This window comes from Juglans microcarpa x Juglans regia, chromosome 1D (assembly GCF_004785595.1).
Source record: "Juglans microcarpa x Juglans regia isolate MS1-56 chromosome 1D, Jm3101_v1.0, whole genome shotgun sequence".
NCBI lineage: Eukaryota > Viridiplantae > Streptophyta > Magnoliopsida > Fagales > Juglandaceae > Juglans > Juglans microcarpa x Juglans regia.
Window position 1 is genome coordinate 7,452,989 of NC_054594.1, and position 23,773 is coordinate 7,476,761.

General features: G+C 37.6%; 1 protein-coding gene across 1 annotated transcript; it reads right to left on the reverse strand.

Moving 5' to 3' along the window:
- Positions 1-3,100: 3,100 nt before the first annotated feature.
- Positions 3,101-22,965, reverse strand: LOC121259013. The gene is made up of 3 exons (XM_041160520.1): positions 22,951-22,965; positions 22,238-22,736; positions 3,101-3,588 (listed from the first exon to the last, which is right to left on the reverse strand). Exons 1-3 carry the CDS (start codon positions 22,963-22,965, stop codon positions 3,101-3,103), a joined length of 1,002 nt encoding a protein of 333 aa, XP_041016454.1.
- Positions 22,966-23,773: the final 808 nt, after the last annotated feature.

Here is a 23,773-nt window from a genome sequence, read left to right on the forward strand (position 1 = left end):
TTAAGTGTTGGGATGAACTGTCAAAAGGGACGGGTAGCATGAAGAGTCATGCTAGTCGGGTTAAGAGAAGGTTGGTATCGAAGTATGGCCCTTGTCCCTATGAGCAGGTGATCAACATGTTATATATTGGTCTCAGATGATAAAGGGGTAAGGTGCATGTGTGATCTGGTTAGACACACATGCCGGACATATGGATTCACCATATGTAATGGGTAATCTGTCCTAAGCACAATTACACGATGCTTAAGCCTTAGAGTTGGCTTAGAGCTGTGTGGCTTGGATGGATGGGAATGAGGATCTAATATGGGCTAAGATGCATAGAGGCAGCAACAGGTGTACTGTTAGGATTGGGATGCGTGATTCCGTCAATCAGGATCATGTGTCAAAATGTGGTTAACAGGAAAAGAAAGATGACTGTCTTAGTGTATTAATCCTAAGGTGAATCACGGGTTCACTTTAGTGATGAGCACTCGAGGCAAGAACATCGAGTTGGGAAGAGATAGTGACCGTAAGTGGTCTCCGAAGGTGTTAGCATAGTAAAGGACACATAAGAGTACGGAATAGAAGGAAAGTGTTCCAAGTGAAGTGTAGCTTATATCTTCTAAGTTTAAGTTGCTTATGTACTAGATAGAGAATGACGTGAAGGTTATGTGTATACATGTAGGTTGTCATTTGACACGCACATGAATGGACTGCATGATATGAAAGTAGCATGGAGTCCAAGTAAGTATTGTGTTCATACTCTTCTAGAGCTTTCTAAAATACAAGAAAGGAAAACGAAACGCTTTTCTTTACGTTGCTTTACAAAACGACACGAAAGATGTTTTACGAAAGCATGCTAAGTGTTCAAAGGTATAAGTATGTACGGCCTCTCCTTGGCAGCCCTTTTTCATGCACCCCAAAAGTATTAATTGTAAGCATGTTAATGGATGACTACACGCGGTATCTATTGTATGTATCTTCCATGAAAATGCATGGCATGAAAGACGATTTTCGGGCTTACGCCCTAAACGATGTTTGTCTCATGAAATGATGTTTTCTCATGAAAATGAATGTTTTCTTATGAAATGACTGTTAAATGAAAGAAAAGAAAAGAATGAAAGCTTCAGCTCTTTAGAGCTGACATGAATGAATGAATGAAAAGCAAAGAAATGCATTAAAGCATGAAATGTATGAATGAATGGAAAAGGGTACCAATGAATAGGCAGATTGCAATGCCGGATAAGTACTACTGGTAGTGCACCCAGTGCTGCCCCCTGACTGAAAAGTGATTCTCAACCCGTGGCCACGGGTGGAGTCCTGGTCCAAAGGAAGACCGCTAACCCCAATACACGAGGCGTAACAGTGTGTACCAGCCAATGAAAGTAATAAGAAAGTATGAATGCATGAACGCACAAACTTTTTAAGAAATGAAGGCACTGACGGGAGAAACATTTTACGAAAAGAAAACCCATTTTTAAAGAAAAACCCCGTCCAGTGATGTTTTCAAACGAACGCACGTATACATGTATGCACGCACGTATAGTATGTATGAATGATAAATGCATGAATGAAAACCGTTGTTATATTTTAACTGTATGAAGTAATACTTACGAGTCATTGACTCATTTTAGTTTTTATGAATGTCCCTCCTCCCACAGGAATTGAATGAGAAGTACGTGTCAGGCGGACACGGCCCATGGGGAAGAGCACGGAAGTCTAGGCATGAGCGTTTAAATGTATGAGAGGCCTTTTTATTGTTAAAAGTGATGATTTCTACTGTAAATCTCTTTTATTCTCAAATCACATTTTATTTTATAACATAGAGTCTTGTACTCTGGGTATGGACGCAAAAAGTTTTAAATCGAACAGTAATTTCCGTCATCTTTTCTAAAATCATTTTATAAAAAGTCACACCACAAGGACGGGCGTTACACCAAGCCACTTGTCTTTCTCTGCTTCATTATGCAAGATGCGAATCTTAAGCATTTTTCTATATCTTGAGAGGAAGTATTAGATGTATATCAATCACGTACTTATTATTAAGCACTTAGTTATTTGGTTTTTTCTGCTTTAAGTATGCACGTGTACATTTTAGCTTGTTTCCATATCTTCTGTTAGATTATATATAAACACAAACAGTGTAATGCTATTTTACCTTTTACCTAGGTGGTCACACAAGTTAGTTGGCACTGGACATCCGCTCAAGCGGCGACCAGCTTTGGCAGTCTCGTGGGTGACTAATCTGATTTTTAATGAGTTTAGGTTATTAGGTTAATTTAATTTTTAATCTTTTAAAAGGCATACTGAATATTATATGCGCGTGACATGTGTTTGCCCATGATTAGTTATAACTTCGCAAGTAAGTACTACAGCACCAGCATTCATTTTCTTTCAAAGAATTAATGGAATTTAAAACCATTTTGATATATAGGTATTACCAAGAGAAGATCATTGAGAAACGTTTTCATCCCTGCATAGACCAGTTTGAAAATCTATGAATCTCTAGGGTCCCCCACTACCTTAATTTTCACAAAATTTCATGTCAATTCTTGAATGCTAAAATGATGTTTTTTCTTACTAAAAGTAGATTTATATCATGAGTTTTGATACCCTTAAGTCCTATGAGATATTTAGTTTTGTGAGAGTATGTTAATTAGCTCTTCATTCCCCTTATTCCAATCTTCTTTCAACGTTTCCATATGATAAGCTATTCTTAAAAGAGTCAAAATAAAGATAATTTTTACCTTTAAGACAGCATTAGTATCAGCTTTATTTTCTGTCTTATGGACATTATAATGGAAGATCTTTTAGAAATATGTCTACCAATATGTATGTATGCCAAAGCAGTATTAATGTATCGCATCAAACCTTTTTTCTGTGTAGCAAACACAATAATTGCTGTTTGTTAGGGTCCACGAACTTGCAAACATATATAGTGCAAATTGTAAAGCAGTGAATATAGTAAATATTATAACAAATACTCTAGAATAACACAAAAGCAAAAAAAAGCTAATAAAAGAAAGACACGTTTATTCATTATTGTAATACCATACACAAACATATAAATCACAACAAACCTTCTCTCAAGTGTAGTATATCATGTTAAATGTGACGGAAATTAAGCATCAGACCAATAAATATCTAATTCACCCCAATCACTTTCTGGCACTCCTAAAGCCTTCCAAACGGCTTTAGAGCCATCAACAATGTTGTTAGGACACGGAGGTTGATAAGCATGTTCGGCATCACATCCTGTGGTAGAATCGCACTCGTCTACCACCTTGGCCTTGACACTCCTACCATTGGCGTGGATTGTGATATAATTCAAACATCTCTTCTTATTGTTGAACCACCCTGTTGACAGTGCCACCACGGGAGTGTTATTTGAATGATACTTGTTGTCACATTCTGATGGTCCACCACCATCCCCACCTTTCTCAAAGCTGTTGATAGTTAACTTGGCCTTTGTATGGCTAGACACCGATGGTGAACACTTGTAAATGGTGTAAGACTTGCCGTGCACGCAACAATCAGCGTCGTTCTTTTTATTACACTGCCCAGGAGGAGTCCTTTTCCCCTTTAGCTTACCGCTGGGTTTGCAAGTTTGTGTTTCAGCACCTGACCACTTCGTAAGAAGAAGAAAGATTAAGAGAGCAAAGCCTATAGAACAAATATGGTTCTTCATCTTCTTTTCCCTTTCTTGTTTTGGCTGTGTTTGGCGTGAAGAAGCTGTTGAAGTGGTTGTAGGCTATTTATAGAGATTAACTCCACTAAATTAACTATTTTAATGCCAAAGAATAAAATGTATGTTATCATCTCTTTTCACAAATAGAAATTATATTTGCAGTCATGCATATAGTATAAAGTGTCACTCATTCATTTTGAAAAAAATGAGTAAATATAGAATATACATAAAAAAAAATTAATTTTTTAATGTTAGACCCTACTCTTTTTCAAAAGGAGTCCGTAGCGATTGTACAATCTATGATTGTATCTAATATTACTCTTTTAGAAAACATTTCATTATTTTAAAGGCCAACAAATTAAAACTATAAAAGAATACAAGGGCGTGTGGATTACTCCACCATCATCATATACAACCATTATTAGTTTTGTATCTTCTCAAGTGTATCGTTTATGCATCGATGCGTAATTCCTTTTAAGTAATTCAAGTCTCTTAGAATCTTACGGCAGCCCATGATCCTCAGGATGTAAATGGATTCCAATAAAGTTTAAAATTATCAAATTTTAGCTGTTTAGAATTGAGATTTTTATCACCTCTGCCAGAGCAATATAAAGTCATTTTCAGCTAAGAGATTTGTATTTTAGATCCACAAACGTCCAACGAAAACACCTTGCACATTGTGGCAAATCCAAGAAAAGAATAGTTACCAATTTTAGCACTCAATGTCTTTCCATTTCGAAATAAGCCAAAATAAAGCTGGTTGTATCCTTTTCGGCTTAAAGAAATGCATGCAACTGAGTCGACCCTCCTGATAAGAAACACAGCAATGAAAAACAAGCCTGCAGAGATCCCTTTAAAGTTAGATAGAGAGCATGCAAATCCTAGAAAAGAAAGAACACAACCAATCACCTACCCATCATGCTTTCTCCAAAAAAATATTGAGAATCTCTCTCTTTCTCTTTCTTTGTTTTTTAAGGAAAGCACCTTCAATCTACTATTTTACAAACCACAATAAAAAATGTCAAAACCCAAAACCACCAAAATGCTCCTCTCAACAAATCTTTTTATTTTTTATCTGATTGTGACATCTGTTTTTGTCAATAAATTGTGGAACGATATGTCTGATTGTCGTTATAGCAGCTGTAATTACTACCATTATAGTTGGCAGAAAACTTTCTGTGCAAGAAGAAAACTGTGATGATGTTGATGTTAATGTAATATATGAAGACCATCAAAAGCAGTGGATAATTTTGAGGTCGAGAGTTGCAGTTTTTTCATTTCATGCCAACCAAATAAAGGATGCAAAATGGGCAAGGATCGATATTCCATTTTGAATGTGGGTGAATTCTGGCTAGCTTTCAGAAACAAAAGTTGCATTCTGGGAAATTAAGACATAGCTTCAACAGCATGCAATTTGTGACTGATACGTTAAAGTAATAAACATGATTCGCCCAATTTATAAAATTCAGATCAGTTAGTTCAAGAACACTTTCTTCTTAACGCTTAATTATTGCTGAATTCATCCAAAATAATATTCTGATATAAGTTTATGAGGAATGGTTTACCAAGACTAATTCACAAAGAAAGCCAAGACGTATGGGCTTCTGAACTGGAAAATGGAGCTCAACTTGCTATGGCAGCACCTCAATTCTTAGAACCCAAATGAAGTTGTTTGAGATGGAGATGAAGGAAAAAGTCGACAACCCATTAGTACCCCTTATGATGACTTTCGAATAGGTTTTCCATCAATTGAACCTCCTCTATGCCCTTGGAAGGGACAATCTGTCAATGTCATTGTGGTTTTTGTCTGTTGCAAGAGGATTTATTTGTATTAGATTATTAGTTAGACAAACAAGATCATTCTGGCATACAAATTCTTGTAACCGCTAATATTGTTTGTTCATAAGTTTAGAATCAAGATCTCCTTATGTTCTTATTCAAATTTAAGCATTTCAAGTGTGAAAAAGATAGACACATGAAGTAAGTCCTACATAAGTCTAAGCATTTCAAGTGTGAAAAAGATAGACACATGAAGTAAGTCCTACATAAGTCTTTCTCTCTCCCACTTCAGACCATACCAAACTGAGGAAATTGTTCTCCGTAAGTCTGTGGGATAGAAATTCCTAGACATTGTGACTGAACACTAGACCTTGAGTAGGAGAGAGAGATCCATAAAGTTAGAGCTAGTAATATATATATATATATATATATATATATATATATATATAACACAATCCGTGAATTGGCATGAGCACAATATGAAATAAGCAGGTTTGTGTTTGATATAAAAGAGTGTATGTCAAAACGAATTGACCCGATAAGACATGATTAATAAACGGCTCAATTGTGAGTTAACAATACCATTGCCGCAATCTAATCTTCTAAGAAAACATACCATTTGTTTAAACGCCGACAAATTAAATCTAGAAAGGAGTATAAGGGCATGTGGATTACTCCACCACCATATACGACCAATATTATTAGTTTTGTATATATCTTTTCTAGTGGCATTTATGCATCGTTGTGAAATTAATTCCATTAATTAATTCAGCAAGAGGAAACTATCACTTAGAATCTTATTTCAGCCCATGAGCCTTGGGATGCAAATGGATTCCAATAAAACTTAAAATTACCAAATTTTACTTGTCCAGAATCCAGATTTTTATCACCACTACCATAGCAATATAAGTCATTTTCAGAGTTTGTTTTTTTTTTTAATCCACAAACATCCAATGAAAACACTTGTACATATATAGTGACAAATCCAAGAAAATAATAGTTACTAATTTAACCACTCATTGTTTTTCCATTTCCAAACAAGCCAAAAGAAAGGTTGTAGCCTTTTGGTTTACAGAATTGCATGTGTAGAAAATATAATAAAATAGAAAAAAGGAGATGGAAAAGATATAGGGAGGGAGGGATAAAGGCTATATCTTTATTATCCTCAAATGTTATTAAAATACATAACATATGTTTCCATTTGTAGACGAATGAGACCAAATGAAGAATGAAAATATAATAAATCAACAAAACTAATTGATTTACACAATAAGTTAAATATGGTAGATAATAAGTCATATTACCATACATATATTAGAATATTATGAATACATACGTTAATATATAAGGAATGAAAGCACCAAATCAGATGATCAACAATCAACTGCACATGATTTCAGCAAACATATCCCCCCTAAGCTGCAACATGTTAACTGATATGCAATTCTTGGAATGTCTAGGTTGTTAGCTGTATGGTCAATGTATATTCTCCTTTATTGTAGCATTCTTTCAATTCTTTCCATTTGTATAGCTTCCTTAGTTTAAACAGCTTGTAATGATTCTATATATGTGAATGTTAACCACCCTCTCTATCTCAACTCATGAGATAGTATTTTCTCAAAATATCTTCATGATATCAAAGCCACAACGGGTTGATAGAGAGTTGTGTTCTTGTCTTCCCCTTTTATCAATTGAATATAAGGCAGCAAGCAACTTCCCCATCACCCCATCCAAGTCAGGATGGCACCTCTTGCAAGATTTGTATTCTTCCCAGTTTCCAAATGGATTCTTCAACTTTATTTGTGTCCTTTACATCCTCAGATCCCTACCCTTACCCTATCCCACAAAATGTATCAAACTATGTTTCTCTCAAACTTAACTCCTCAAACTTTCTGCTTTGGAAAACCCAGATGTTAAATATACTCGAGAGCTATGACCTTCAAGGCTTCATCACGGATAAGATTCAAATTCCACCTCAATTCCTACTTGATGGGTCATCTACATCTCAACCTAATCCACTCTATCTAAAATGGCATAGGTCTGACAGGTTGGTTAAAGGCTGGCTTACAACCACACTATCTGAGGAAGTTTTGAGAATTGTTGTTGGTTTAAACACGGGCTCAGAGGTTTGGAGAGCTCTTGTTCATGCTTTTGCGTGAGTATCTTCAAACCGTAGTCTTGCACTTAAGCAAAGAGTTACATCCATCACCAAATGATCTGATTCCTTGAGTGAGTATATGAGAAATTAAAGACTATTTGTGATGAGCTTGCTGCTATTGGCAAGCCAGTTTCTAAGCACAAAAAGTCATGTTGGCTTCTCAATGGCCTTGGCAAGGAATTTGAGGTCTTCACGGCCACAATGCTTACCTGTTCCTGCCTACTCTGAAGTGGTTACATTACTGGAGAGCTATGTTGATAGATACAAGCTTGATGCTCCTCCCTCATCCATGGTCTTCTATGGATAGAAGTCATCCAAGCACAGGAAACCAAATGGCAACCCTGGTTCATTTACTTCCAAGGGCCGTGGCTTTGTCCAAGGCCAAACCAATGGATCCAAAACACCCAATCAAGATCAAGGCCAAGCCTCCAATAATTAGTCTCGAGGTTCAACCAACAGAAAATCTACAAATAAAGAAGAAATTATCTGTCAAATTTGTCATAAAAGAAATCACACTGCTCTTAAGTGTTTCAATCGTTTTAGTCATTATTTTATAAATAATAACCATCCATAGAGTTTTGTAGCAATAAAAGTGGAGGAAATTCCAGAAACTTCATGGCATCCTAACACTGGTGCCACTGATCACATGAATGCAAATCAAGGTACTCTTCATTCTTTGATTCCACATACTGGTCATGATGGTATAATGGTTGGAAATGGCAAGGTCTTGCTTATTACACATATTGGTCAGGCCATGGTTGGCCCTTCTCAATCTCCAATTCAGTTAAATGATATTCTCGTGGTACCTGACATTAAGAAAGATTTGCTATCTGTTAGTAGGTTAACCTCAGATTATCCACTGAAATTTGAGTTTGATGGACATGGTTTTGTGATAAAGGACAGGATAACACAAAAGACAATGGCAACAGGGAGGAAATAGAAGAGTCTATACACTTTTAATGATGCTGCCTCTAGCCTTCCAAATAAAGAGACCTATTTCTCTTCTAGATTTCAATCCACCAATAAAGAGAGCTGGACTTAAGGCTGGGACATCCAAATTCAAGAATTCTAGACTATCTTTATAATAAGAATTTTTTTACCTTTGATTCCAATCAACATTCCTTTGGAATTTGTACAAGTTCTCAAATGGAAAAAGCTTGCAAATTACCTTTTCTTCCTAGAGAGAGTACTATCAATGTTCCTATTTCTAAAATACATTGTGATCTATAGGGACCAACTCCCATTCTTTCTTGGGAAAAATAGAGGTTCTATGCTATTTTCATTGATGAAGCTACCAATTTTACATGGTTGCTCCCTTTTAAGCATAAATTTGGTCTCTTTTCAGCATTTCTTCAGTTCCATATGTTTGTCACTTGCCAGTTTAATGCCAAAATTCATGTCTTCCAAAGTGATGAAGGAGGTGAGTTTAATGACAAGAATCTTATTGCCTATTTTCACAAACATGGCATAATTCATCAATCTGCATGTCCTAAGACCCTAGAACAAAATGGCAAACTGAAAGGAAACATTGTAGTATAACAAACTTGGGTTTAACCATGATGTTCCATGCCAAACTCCCATCTAGGTTTTGGTTAGATTGTTTTTCAATTGTTGTTTTCTTGCCTAACAGGTTGACATCTCCTGTGCTTAACATGGACTCACTCTTCTTCAGGCTCTATGATAAGCATCCAAACTATAGCATACTTCATACCCTTGGGTCTAGATGTTTTACCTATCTTGGAGATTATAGGTCAAATAAGCTTGAACTAAAATCACTGCCATGTGTTTTTATTGGCTACAACACCAAACATAAAGGTTACAAATGCCTTTATCCACCCATTGGTAGAATCTATATCTCGAGGCATGTTGTATTCGATAAATCTGTCATGCCATACTCCCAGCCAACTATGATGTATGACTCTCCTCCTGTTGAAGGTGACCTTTTAAGCTTTATTGAATGGCACAAGGATGCTCCTCTAGAAAATATATTGCAGCCATCACCTTCTGCCTTTGCTCTTCCTCCATCATCCTCAATTCCAACTACGAGTATTCCTACATCATCTCCTATAGTTCCTACTTCCAATACACAAGCAGATTCCTTGCAAAATTCACCATCTTAGAATTATGAGTGCATTGTATATGACTATTAATCCTATTCTACATGCTCAAACTAAGCAAATAGAACTTGATTACCATTATGTCAGAGAAAGAGTGGCACTATTCCTTGGAGACTAGATATATTACATCGCTTGATCAGCTTATGGATATATTTACTAAGCCATTACTCAAAACTCCACTCAAGGTGCTAAGAAACAAACTTGGCCTCTTTTACCTACCATGACCATGTTTGAGGGGGAATATAAGGAATGAAAGCACCAAATCAGATGATCAACAATCAACTGCACATGATTTCAGCAAAGCTAGGCTATTAACTGATAAGCTATTCTTGAAAAATCTAGGCTATTAGTTGTGCAGTCAATGTATATTCTCCTTTATTGTAGCACTCTTTCAATTCTTTCCATTTCTATAGTTTCCTTAGTTGAAACAGCTTGTAATGATTCTATATATGTGAGTGATAAGCACCCTCTCTATCTCAACTCATGAGATAGTATTTTGTCAAAACATCTTCATAATATTCTGACATCCCCCCTTAAACTTGAGATGACTATGAAGATGTCATCTTGAATTTAGAAATAAGATCACGTTGACGTGGCCAACCGGATGGGACTTGGGGATTTGATTGATGACTGGGTAGAAGGAGCCTTTGTGGCACCTGGCGCAAGTGGACGGTGCATAGAAAACTTCAGGTGATGCATGGGGGAGCGTTACTTGCTGAAATTGAATATTTTTCGCACAAAAAAAATCTAGCATATTCCAAAGAAGCTATATATCATTGTGATTTGTGTAAATAAAATGATAATAGAAGTCTTTCAAGGTGCGGAAGCAAACCAATGTACGAGATTGATGATAAAAAGGAGGGCAGTGATCTCTTAAATGCGTAAGAAACCTCTGGAGGACATGTGATGAACAAAATAGAACACCAAAGAATACATTGAAAATGAGAATTATCATGAACGGCAAAAAAAACGTTGCGAAAAACATTAGGAAGTCGGTGGGTGTGATGCCAAAATGTCGAGGACTGGCGTTTAAAAAAAGGGTACCTTTCAAGTTTTAAGAGACTATCAAACTAGACGTGGTGTGCTATGTAATTAATAGCAAAGTGAATGAAAACACCTCCAAACAAAAAGATGAAGCACAGATACAACATTTCTATGAGAAATACTAGGATCGAGTTCTCTTAAAATATAAAATAGAAAGGAGATAGAGAAGAGAAAAGTAGGGAGAGAGAATTTGAGGCTTGAAATCACTAATTGTCTCAAAAGTTTAAGCTTATGAGAAAATATAGATTTTATTATTTATATTTTGTCTTACAACTTCTCCTCACATATGGGGCAGACTCCTCCTCAATTATTGAGCCCAACACGTAGAATATTTCATTAAATGGCTTGAAGCCTAAAGTCAGAGTTTGAACTAAAGACATCTACTATGATACCATGTGAAAATATAATAATAGTAAAAAGAGATGGAGAAGAGAGAATGAGGGAGGGAGACTTTGAAGGCTATGTTTTTTATGGAGAGATTGGAAATACAATAAATCAACGATACTAATTAATACTAATTGATTTACATAATAAATTAAATATGGTAGAGAATAAATATTCAATAACACTTGAGAATAGCAAAAACATATCTTCAAATTCTCTCTCTCTCCTTCTCTGTTCTACATCTCCTTTTCTATTATATATTTTACTTTCTAACAGCATGCAAGCCCTTCCTGATAAGAAACACAACATTGAAAAATGAGCCATCAAAGATCCCTTTAGAGTTAGATAAAGTCCACGCAAATCTTAGAAAAGAAAGAACACAACCAATCACCAACCCATCATGCTTTGTCCAAAAAAGAAAGAAATTGAGAATTTTTATCTTTACCTTTTCTCCTTTTTTAAAAAGGAAAAAAGAAAAGAAAATCACCACTATTTTACAAAACCCAACAAAAATATGTCAAAACCCAAAACCTCCAAAAAGCTCCTCTCAAAAAATCTAGATATTTTTATCTAGTGGTGACATCTATTTTTTTCAAAATATTATAGAGCGATATGTTTGGTTTCTTGTTATTGCAATGGTAATTATTACCATAGTAGGATTCTTTCGACATTGTGTTACAGGCCCAAGAAGTTGAATGAATGACTGGCGGGATGAAGGGGAAATGCAGCGGGATCGTTCTTACGTACGTTCCTTCCCTATAGTGCTAGAACAAGGTAAAGAAAAATGTGGGTTTGGGAGGAACCCGCCTTAGTCAAACCTAGGGTTCAAGAATAATTTTCTGCATAATATTTATTAAAAGGAACATGACATAGTACTTATTGTCTGATTCTCCTTATTCAATTGCAAGATACACAAGTCAACCAAGTTAAAGACTAATGAAAGTTAATGAATTGACTTCCATATAAAGGCAACAATTGTATGATCAAAATAAATAAGTTTTGGCTGTAGTTACCTTGCATGCAATTTTCCTTAATTATTTAGTGCTTGTAACACTCTTTCCCCCATTGAAACGTCCCTTGTCCTCAATGGTGAATTCTGGAAAGCGTAATTTGATAGAGGCAACATTTTCCTACATAGCATCTACCAGATTGCTATCGCTCTAGTGGATGAGAACCTCAACCTTGGCATCTTTGCCCCTATAAGCTAAAACAACCTAAGGATGAATTGGTGGGTGCATGGAAGGCGCTTCCGAAAGTTCAATGCTAACTAAAACCTTATTGCCTAACTTTTGTTTGAGGAGGGACACATGGAAGACTAAGTGGACACGAAAGCTTGTAGGAAGATAAACCTAATATGTGACCTACCCTATGCGTTCTAGAATGCGAAATGGACCATAGTGACGAATAGCCAACTTCATATTGGCTCTTTTCTCCATAGTGTTTTGCTAATATTATTGTAAGCGAATGTAAACCAAGTCCCCTAGTTGGAAGCTTCTTTCTTAGTGCCCATAGTCATATTGTTTCTTCATGTGATTATGTGCTTGTTGTAATCTAAAACAAACATCCATAAGGAATTGATCTCGGCCAGACAAGGTTTGTGCTCCACCTTCCATTCTCGCATTGTCTAGCACGTTGGCAAGCAACATAGGTGGAGCTTGACCATACAGCACCTTGTATGGGGTTTGCTACCCCATTGTTCAACGAGCTCTTGCTAAAAGTTGTGTGTGAAGGTGGGGTCTCGGTCACACATTGTGGAAGTGGCTAATCCATACAATTTAAACACATTGTGATTAAAAAAGAAAACTTAGCCACTAGTGCTGCTGAGAATGGGTGTATGAGGGGTACAAAGTGGGTGAACATAGACAACCTATCCACTACCATGTAAATCACATTTTTCATTTTTTCCTTGGGAGCTGGGAAGTCTAGTAATTTGATCCTTGTTGAAGATATGAGCCATTCTAAAGTTTCATGGTCCAATTGCCTCTCCAGTTTGGATATTTCTTGCCAATTTTTGTAACTCAGGATCAGTCAACACCTCTTCTCGTATGGGTTTCATCCAAAGGGGAAGAGGCGTGCTAAGTGCACAAACTTGCAACTCCTCTAGACAGTCCTCCTCATGCCTAGAGAGGATGTCCACTACGAACTTTTCACAACCTTTTTTGTACACAATCACAAAATCATAGTCCATTAATTTGACCCATAGTAACTGTGGTTTGACCCCAAAGATATCGTAAACTAGTTTGGTCAATTTGAATTATAAATCTGTTTCATGGAAGGTATGGTCACCATTTTTGAATAGTAGCTACTAACGCAATGATCCTTTTCAATACGTAAAGCAGCTCAAATTCTATCCTTGAAGGGCTTCTCTAAAATAAGCAATGTGTCAACCATGTTGCATGAGGATTGTGCCTAAGAAAAAGCCAAATGCATCACATTGCACCACAAATTGTTTGGTGAAATTAGGTAGGACCAAAATCAGACTAGTTGTCATAGACACCTTTTTAGGATCCATAGACACGCCACGTTCCAAGACAAAGTTTCCAAAATAGTTAACTTGGTCCTGTCCAAACTAACACTTATCGATTGCACCACAAATTGGTTAGCTTGCAAGGTGTTTAAAGCAATCTTGAGGTGTTGGAAATGATCCTCCCACAACCAGCTATAGACCAACATATCGTCAAAAATACCAACAAGTACCTTGACAGAACGAACTTAAAGATATCGTTCATAAGGGACAAGAACGTTGAGGGGGCCCTGGTAAGCCCGAACGACATCACGAGGAACCATGGTGCGTTCAAAATGTTGTTTTTCTCACATCTCTGATGTGCATCCTTATCTTATGGTAGCTTGGGCATGCAGAGATCCAATTTTGAGAAAACTCTTGCCCAATCCAATTCGTCCTATAGCTCATCAATAATAGGTATCAGGAAGTTGTTCTTCACTGTGATTTGGTTGAGGGCTCTACAATCCATGCAAAGGCACCAAGAGCCATCTCGTTTCTTAACCAACAAAACTGGTGAGGAATATGGGCTTGTACTAGGTCTTACCTCCCAAATTATAGCAAGCTTGATATCAAGTTCTCGACCCTCCCCTTTTTGATAGAGTGAATATCAATATGGCCTAACATTAAAAGGCCCAAAACTTGGTTTCAATATGGTGGTTGTGGGACCGATCTCATGGAAGTCTAGTTGGTTCAAGAAAAATATCTTTGTAGTCATGTAACAACTGCAAAAGACATGTAGGTGTTGACGTAGGTCATCAACGCCCAAGTTTTAGGGACCCTTATGTGTGATGCATAACAACTAGCAAACTAGACCACTTCTTCTTACACAATTTCTTCGTCGCTAACCTATTGTCAACCACCCGATGCATTGCTCCCCCAATCTCCTTCAACTCTACTAGACCCCCACTCCTGCTCAAAACTCATTATCAAATTAGCAAAATTCCACCATATCATACCCAATGTACACAACAATTGTATGCCGAGAATGGCATCACAATCCTACGCTAGTAGAAAAAATCAATAGTGAACAGCCTACCCTAGAAAAGGATACAAGCCTCATCACACCACCCCTTACAATCAAACTTCTCCCCATTTGCAACCATCACCTTCATCCCTTGGGTCTTTGAGGGACCAACTCAATCTTATCAGCAAGGGAAGCACTCAAGAAGTTGTGGGAACTTCCAGAGTCAAGTAGGACAGTGATCCCATGGCCTTGTATCACCTCTCAAATCCCTATGGTTTGTGGTGTCATCATCCCAACAACTGCGTGTATTGAAACCCCTGACTCATCCGAGAAGTCAACTTGTTCTCCTTCTTCACTCTCGTCATCTAATCCTTCCCCTTCCATCTACGTTCCTTCAATTAGGAATAATTCTTACAACAATGACTAGGTGCAAAGCTCTCATCACAATTAAAAGAAAGCGCCTTCTTTCCTCCATTACTATAACTCACTGGGGTTGAGGCGTCAACTCGGAGGTATTTTTGCTCTTAACAAACTAGTTGATGGCAGAGGGAGCATCGATTCCATAGTTTTTGTCTTTTGGTGTCAATTGGTATTGATATCTTCCTTGTCTTGCTTTATATAATCGGGATAGCCCGAATGCATCCATGATGGATGTAGGACGAGCCACTTGCACATATGTTCGGATTGGTTCTTTGAGGTCACTAATAAAACATTCTAGTTGATGGTTGGGTGCCAACCCTCCAACCTGACTAAGAAGTTGTTCAAATTGCAACTAGTAATCTTATTATAGATACACAATCTACCACTCAAGCCTGAGATCATGCCATATACCATATTAAGCATTAACAATTACAACACCTCAACGACAGCTCATGATAGCATGATTTTCTCCTAGATTATTATGATTTTTTTCATGTGTTTCTGTATAGATTTACACCAAAGTACAGAACATATTGTAAGAAGTGATTTCATTAATCAATTCAATTTTCATCATGGTATCAGAGAATACCCTTACGTTCTTTCACTATTTCTGTAACGCCCGTCCTAATGGTGAGACTTTTTATAAAATAATTTCAAAAAGGACGATGGGAATTACTGTTTGATTTAAAACTTTTTACTTCCATACCCAGGGTGCAAGACTCTGCGTTATAAAAATAAAATATGATTTGAGAATAAAAGAGGTTTACAGCGGAAAAAAAAATCAATTTTAAAATAAAAGGGCCTCTCATGCAGTTAAAACTCTCATGCCTAAACCTCTGTACTCTTCCCCATGGGCTGTGTCCGTCCTGACGCGTACTGCTCATTCAGTTCCTGTGGAGGAGGGGCACACATAAAAACTAAAATAAGTCGAATACTCAGTAAGCATTATTTCATACCGTTAAAATATAGTAACATAGGTTTTCATTCATGTATTCATCATACCATACATACTATACGTACATACATGCGTGCATTCGTTTGAAAACATCACTGGACGGGATTTTTCTTTAAAAAGGGTTTTCTTTTCTTAAAATGTATCTCCCGTCAGTGCCTTCATTTCTTCAAGAGTTCGATACATTCATACATTCATACATTCTTTCTTATCACTTTCATTGGCCGGTACACACTGTTACGCCTCGTGTGTTGGGGTTGCGGTCTTTTGGACCCGAACTCCACCTGTGACCACGGGTTAGGAATCCCTTTTCCTTCAGGGGGCAGCACTAGGTGCACTACCAGTACTACTTACCCGGCATTGCAATCTGCCCAGTCCATTGGTACCCTTTTCATTCATTCATATGGCCGTTACATATTTTCATGCATTTCATTTCAGTCCTTTCTTTCAATTTAGTCCTTTCAGTCCTTTATTTTCAATTCATTCATGGAAAAACGTCATTTAAAAGCATGAGTTTAAACATCATCTTTCATGGCATCCATAAAGCATCAGTTCGTATGGACCTTTTAAAACAACATACTTTCTTTGCGTCGTTCAAAGCATCGCTTAAAGCTCGAGGCATAAGCCTCAACATTTCTTTTCGTGAAAAATACATACAATAGATACTGCATATAGCCATTCATCCACATGCATACAATTAATACTTTGGGTGCGTAAAAAGGGGCTGCCAAGAAGAGTCGTACATATATATACCTTTGAACACTTAGCATGCTTTTGTAAAACATATTTCGTGTCGTTTCCTAAGGCATCGTATGATTTTGTAAAACATCTTTTGTGTCGTTTCGTAAGACATCGTAAAGGAAAAGTATGTCATTTTCATTTCGTATATTTTGGAAAACTCTAGAGTATGAACATAATACTTACCTGGACTCCATGCTACTTTCATATAATGCAGTCTATTTATGTGCGTGTCAAATGGCAACCATCGTCGGGGTTGACCCGTGCGTTGCTCGTTGTCCGACATGGCCAGTGGTGTTAGAAGCCACTAGCTTAGGCAGTAGCGGTCACTATCGTGACCTTACAATGAGACTATCTCGGGGATCGAATCTAGGATTCTAGTGGGTGGATTTGAGCTATGCAAGGGTGGCCGACATGGTGGGAGTTCGTGAGTGGCGGCTAAGGTCGTGTACAGTGGCCATTAGCCACGACAGTGGCTATCCACCCTGCAAAGTGGCGGTTTGGGCTTAGGGCTAGGCTAAGGGTGGTCTCATGGTGGCTGAGGTGACCGAACACGGCAGAGCCGTGGGTTTCCAAGGGGAACATGTGTGTCTCAAAGCATGGAAATGGAAAGGGAGCTTGACTAGTCGTGTCTGGCCATAGAAGGGCTGAGGGAGGTGCAGTGGAGCTTGTGGTGGCGTTGGGGTGGCGCTAAGGTGGCTGGAGGCGGCAGATCTAGGCCAAATGGGTGGAACCCGTGTGCTAGAGAGTGAGGGGGCATGCGGTTAAGGGAGGCCAAGGGGCTTCATAGGGAGTTGGGGGAAGGGAGGAGGGAAGCCGGTGGTGGTGGTGGTGGTGGTGCTTGGTGGTGGCCATGGCTAACGACGGCGGCGTTAGGGCCTTCGGTGGTGGTGAAACCCGTGTGAAACCCATTTATGGGTGCGTGCGTGTGTGCAACGGAGAGGGAGAGAGAGGTTCGTGCTGGCTGGGTCTGAGAGAGGTGGTTACCGATGTGAGGTGGTGGAGGTGCAGTGGCCTGGGTAGCCATGTATGGCAGAGCTAGGAGCTACGCACGGTGAAGCCGTGTGTGAGGGGTTGTGTGCATGCAACGGAGAAGGTGGCTGTGAGATGGAGCTAGGTTCGGTGGTGGAAGCTCGCCGGCGTGGGAGGACGCCGATGGTGGTGGCGGTGAGGCTGGGCTGGGCTGGGCTTAGGGAGAATTGGGTGAGAGGGGGGAAGCTTGCAGCTTATGCATGAGGGAGAGTGAGGAGAGAGAGAGGGAAGGAAAAAGTGAGGCAGAAAGAGAGGGGCTTGGGTATTTAATCTAGGCCCTTCAGCTTGGGATCCTCAAAACGATCTAACGGTAAGAGATTAAACACCGATTTAACTTAAAAACACTGAGAGGAATTAAGAATTAAGATAGAATATTATTTAAACTAAACTTTAGTTTATAAAATAATATTTCTTCATCATTAATAAAATGATGAAGTCTTATTTAATATATTTAAGAGAATAAAATCATTTTATTAATTTAGAGTTTTCAACATAATTTAAACCCTATGATATTTTAAATAACTGAAATCACTTTAATAAATTATATTAAAATGATTTCCTACAATTATAATATTTTTGGAGCTCTTCAAAAATATTATAATTGTCTTATTTAAAATCAAGTTTGGTTCAATAACACTGGAAATACCTCATATAAATATTTTTGGGGCATTTAAAGTCTACTCATCAAGTGTCTGCTTCGGCCAATCCTCAAGATAATCCTCAATTGCCCACTACCCAGGAACAATGCCAACAACTCCTTACCTTGTTAAAGCATACTCCTCTTGTCCCACCCTTCACACATCAAGCATGTAGTATTTTACCACAATCCAAACAGCCCACTTCCAGCCTATCAGGTGAACCGCTCTGGTTGTCCTCTTCTTCATCTCAGTTGCCTTGGATAATTGATACAGGAGCGACGAATCACATGGTTGGTTCAGTCTCTTATCTGACCACCATAACTTCTGTGGTCAACACTTCTATAAAACTACCCAATGGCAATTTTGTTCTTGTTACACATATTGGAATTGTGTACCAAGTAAACCCCTCTGTTTGTCCTCTTCTTCATCTCAGTTGCCTTGGATAATCGATACAGGAGCGACAAATCACATGGTTGGTTCGGTCTCTTATCCGACCACCATAACTTCTGTGGCTGACACGTAGGTAAAACTACCCAATGGCAATTTTGTCCCTGTTACACATATTGGAATCATTCATATCTCCAATTCTCTCATTTTAACTGATGTCTTAGTTGTTCCATCTTCTCTTTTAACCTCATATCTACCAGTAAACTCAACCACTCCCTTTGTTGTTGTCTTATTTTTCATCATGGCTAATGTTTTGTGTAGAGGGTAAAGAGATTGGAGAGGGTAAAGAGAAAGATGGTTTATATCACCTCCTATATGAGCTGTTGGTTACTCTTGTAGTCGCATCAGTGACATTTCTTTTTCACATTATAAGCATTGTATTGTTTGGCAAATTGCACTAGCTAGATGTAACTAACGCCTTCTTACATGATGACCTCTATGAGGAAGTCTACATGTCGATCCCACCAGGTTTCAATCGTGAGGGGGAGAATCGAGTATGCCAATTGCACATGTCTCTCTATGGTTTAAAACAAGCCTCCCGACAATGGTTTTCTAAATTTTCTGCTTCTCTTATCAAGCATGGCTTCACTCAATCTCAATGTGATCACTCCCTTTTCACTCGAGCACTGGGCTCCTCATTTGTTGCCTTACTCGTCTATGTGGATGATATAATCATAGACGGTAATGACACAGACTCTATTAGTGCCCTTAAAAATTTCTCACACAGTCGGTTCAAGGTCAAGGATCTTGGTAGCCTTAAATTCTTCTTGGGTCTTTAAGTTGCACATTCCTCTACAAGGATCTATTTATGGTAGGGTAAATATGCCTTGGAAATTCTAGACGATTGTGGTTTTCTTGGGAGTATATCTGCCATTTCTCCCATGATACAAAATTTAAAACTCAATAGCTCCTATGGTCCTTTGCTTACTAGCTAACGTCAACTAGTGGGACGTCTCTTATATCTTACAATCATACGTCCGAACTTTTCATACTCAGTGCAAATGCTTAGTCAATTCAAGGACACTCCTCGGCAACCCCATCTTGATGCTACCCATAGGATCCTTCGATATATCAAAGCCACTCCAGGCCAATGGATGTTCTTCTCATCCTCTTCCAGCACTCAACTTAAGGCTTTTTGTGACTCTGATTGGGCAGGTTGTCAAGACACACGACGCTCTATCACTGGTTATTGCATTTTCATTGGTGATTCACCCATATCTTGAAAATCAAAGAAACAAAACACGGTCTCTCATTCCTCAACTGAAGCAGAATATTGTGCCATGGCATCTACTTGTTGTGAGATTATGTGGCTTTGCTCTCTTTTAAGAGATTTACAACTCACCGATCCTCAACCTCCTCTCCTCTTTTGTGATAATCAAGTTGCTTTACACATTGCCGCCAATCCTATTTTTCATGAGCATACCAAGCATATAGAAATAAATTGTCATATTATTCGTGAAAAATTACAAGTTGCCATTATTCAAACACTTCATGTTACATCACGACATCGGATTGGTGATCTCTTTACAAAACCTTGTGGTTCATATCAATTTCATTTTCTCATTCGCAAGTGGGTCTTCATAACATTCACACTCCACCTTAAGGGGGAGTATTACAGATACACAATCTACCACTCAAGCCTGAGATCACGCCACATACCATATTAAGCATTAACGGCTACAACACCTCAACCACAGCTCATGATAACATGATTTTCTCCTAGATTATTGTGATTTACTTTTCATGTTTTTCAATATATATTTACACCAATGTACATAACATATTGTAAGATATGATTCCATTAATCAATTCAATATTCATCAAATCTCGAACCGTTCCTGTCGGTTGCAGCTTGCTTAACATGAAAAGATGTTCCTTGAACATGGTTGGCCGAATTCAATTTCTTCGCTGTCTTTGAAGAGTGTTGAAGAGTGTTACCACATCTGCACCTTGCCCTCTAGGTGATATGCCGCTAGGGCTAGTCGCTTGCCTTCCTTTGTTTTTCAGTATTCAAAACAATGTTCCACCTGGAAAATCCAACTTTTCGGATCATTCAAACCATTGTTTTTAGGGAAATCTAGTTTGGCCAATTTGGATATTGTAGAGTTAGGGACTCCATTTTCATTTCTTCAGTTTCTGTTTCTTTAGCCTGAACCTTCTCCGTCATCCAAACTTATGTTGGCAAGGGAATCTATATTTGCACTGGTCTCCTCATACTTTTTCGTGAGTCGTTCCATGATACTTCCAAAATTCTCCATATGTTGTTCTAAGCGCTCCACTCGAGGACCTACCTTGACCGCCTCTATTACCAGAGTGCCATGGACCCGGGAGATTGAAAGAGTGACGAGGGATCAAGGATAAATGCAGCGAGATTGTTGTTACATGCCTTCACTTTAGTGCTAGAACATGTTAAAGAAAAAATCTGGGTTTTGGAGGAAACAGCCTCTGTCGAACTTAGGGTTTGAGAATAATTTTTTGCATAATCTTTATTAAAAGGAACAATATTACATACTTATAGCCTCATTCCCACTATTCAATAGCAAGATACTTAAGTAAACCAAATTAAAGACTAATGAAAGCTAATGAATGGACTTCCATAAAAAGGCAAATACTGTATGATCAAAATAAATAGGCTCTGGCCATAGTTGCCTTGCATGCAGCTTTCCTTAATTATTTGGAGCACGTAACACGTTGCCCATCAATGGTTGTTGTGATAAAGGATATATAAATGGGTTTAGTTTTTTCATCAATAGAACAAAGAAATAACAAATCAATCGCCTTACGAGAAAACTAGATTACTTCCATATGTGTATGGCGCATATATAGCATGGAAAACAAGAAATCGATAAAAAATAGAGTAGGGAACTATATATTTTGGGGTGATTCATAGACAATTTTCAGGTTAAGCAAAATCCACCATCATGGGGAAACTTGAAGACTAGTTTTTAATACAGTTTTTAATTTTTTTCTTTCGGTGAAAATTAATTGTAGCAGATGTCACTCGCCTCGCACATGGCCTATTGTACATCCCAACTCCAACATCCTCATGAGCACTTATTCATGTCAATACAACGTAATAGATGTATTTGATGCAAAACTTTCAGGGTGCATGCTGAAAACAAATAGTGTTTTAATTTCATTTGCATTCGGACTTATAAAAAGATTCTTAGGAATTCGATTCATGAAGTACTAGCTAGTTGCAAACATGGTGCAGTGAAATTGTAAAATTGTAAATAGAATAACATATAATCTAGAATAATGCATAAAAGCACAACAAAACTGGTAAAATAAGCACGACTTTGTATTCATAGTAATATCATATGTGTACAAAAATATAAATCACAACAAACCTCCACTCAGATGTAGTATATATTAAATATAATGAACTAAGCATCAGACCAATAAATATCTAATTCACCCCAATCACATTCTGGTACTCCCAAAGCCTTCCAAACTGCTTTAGAGGCATCAACAATGTTGTTAGGACATGGAGGTTGGTAATCATGGTCGGCATCACACCCCATAGTGGAATCACACTCGTCAACTACCTTGGCCTTGACGCTCCTTCCATTGCCATATATGGTGATATAATTCAAACACCTTTGCTTATTGTTGAACCATCCAGTTGACAGTGCTACCACAGGAGTATCATCAGGGTGATACTTGTTGTCGCATTCCGATGGTCCACCACCATCCCCACCTTTCTGAAAGCTATTGATGGTTAGTGTCGCCTTTGTATGTCTAGACACAGGGGGTGAACACGTATAAACGGTATAAGGCTTGCCTTGCACACAACAATCCGAGTTGTTCTCTTTGTTACATTGTCCTGGTGGAGGCTTTTTTCCCCTTATCATGCCGCTAGGCTTGCAACTCTGAGCTTCAACACTGGACCACTTTGTAAGAAAAAGAAAGAAGAAGAGGGCAAAGCTTATAAAACAAATTTGGTTCTTCATCTTTTTTTCCCTTTCTTGCTTTGGTTATGTTTGGTGTGAAGAAATTGAAGTGATCGTGAGGGGCTATTTATAGAGATTAACTACTCCAAATTGCTATTTTTAATGTCAAAGGACGATATGTGTGCAGTCATCACTTTTGAGGAAATGTACCAACTCTTCGAAAGGCCATTTGGTATTTACATGCATCTTGGAAAGGAACAAAACTCGACTCAACGAATTAAAATATCAAACACCATATTATAAAACTGTGTTGATTACGTACGTAACCATATACGAAGCCCTACTTTTGCATCTAACATCTTATCGATCGAATTGGCTTAATTTATTCTGAAGGAGTAAATGTTTTCATTCCTTTCGAATCTTGTGGCAGTCAATCAGCCTTGAGATCATACAGATCTAGTAATGTTTTTCATGCACAGAATCTCAATTTCTCAACGCCAAGCAAATTTGTAATCGAAGGTTTCATGAATTATTAATTTAGGCTTTAATTTTGTGGGCTAATTAACATATATATTAGTTTCTAGTAATTGATATTTTTCCAGTTAGCCATTGAGATTAAACAAAAAGAGCAGAAGTTTCACAGCATTAATCCCTGAAATAATACTACATCTCAAACCATTATTTCCAATTATACTAATCACTAACAGAATGACGTCACATATAGGCTGTTAAGTTTTAAAAGGTTAAAAAATGTCAATTAATATATCATGTCAACAAGAAATATTAAAAAATTAAAAGCATAGAAAAAATAAGTTATAAAATAAATAAAACAATGACTTGAATTCCAAAAAATGACTTAAATTAAACTTATAAAATTAAAATCAAAGAAAGAATTAATAAACTAAATTCTTTCTAAAAAAATAAATTAACTAATTTAAAAAACATAAATAAAAAATTTCAAAAGAAAAGAATGAGTCAAATTATAATTGAAAAAAATATTGAGATTAAAACAAACAAACAAACAAAAAGACTAAAAA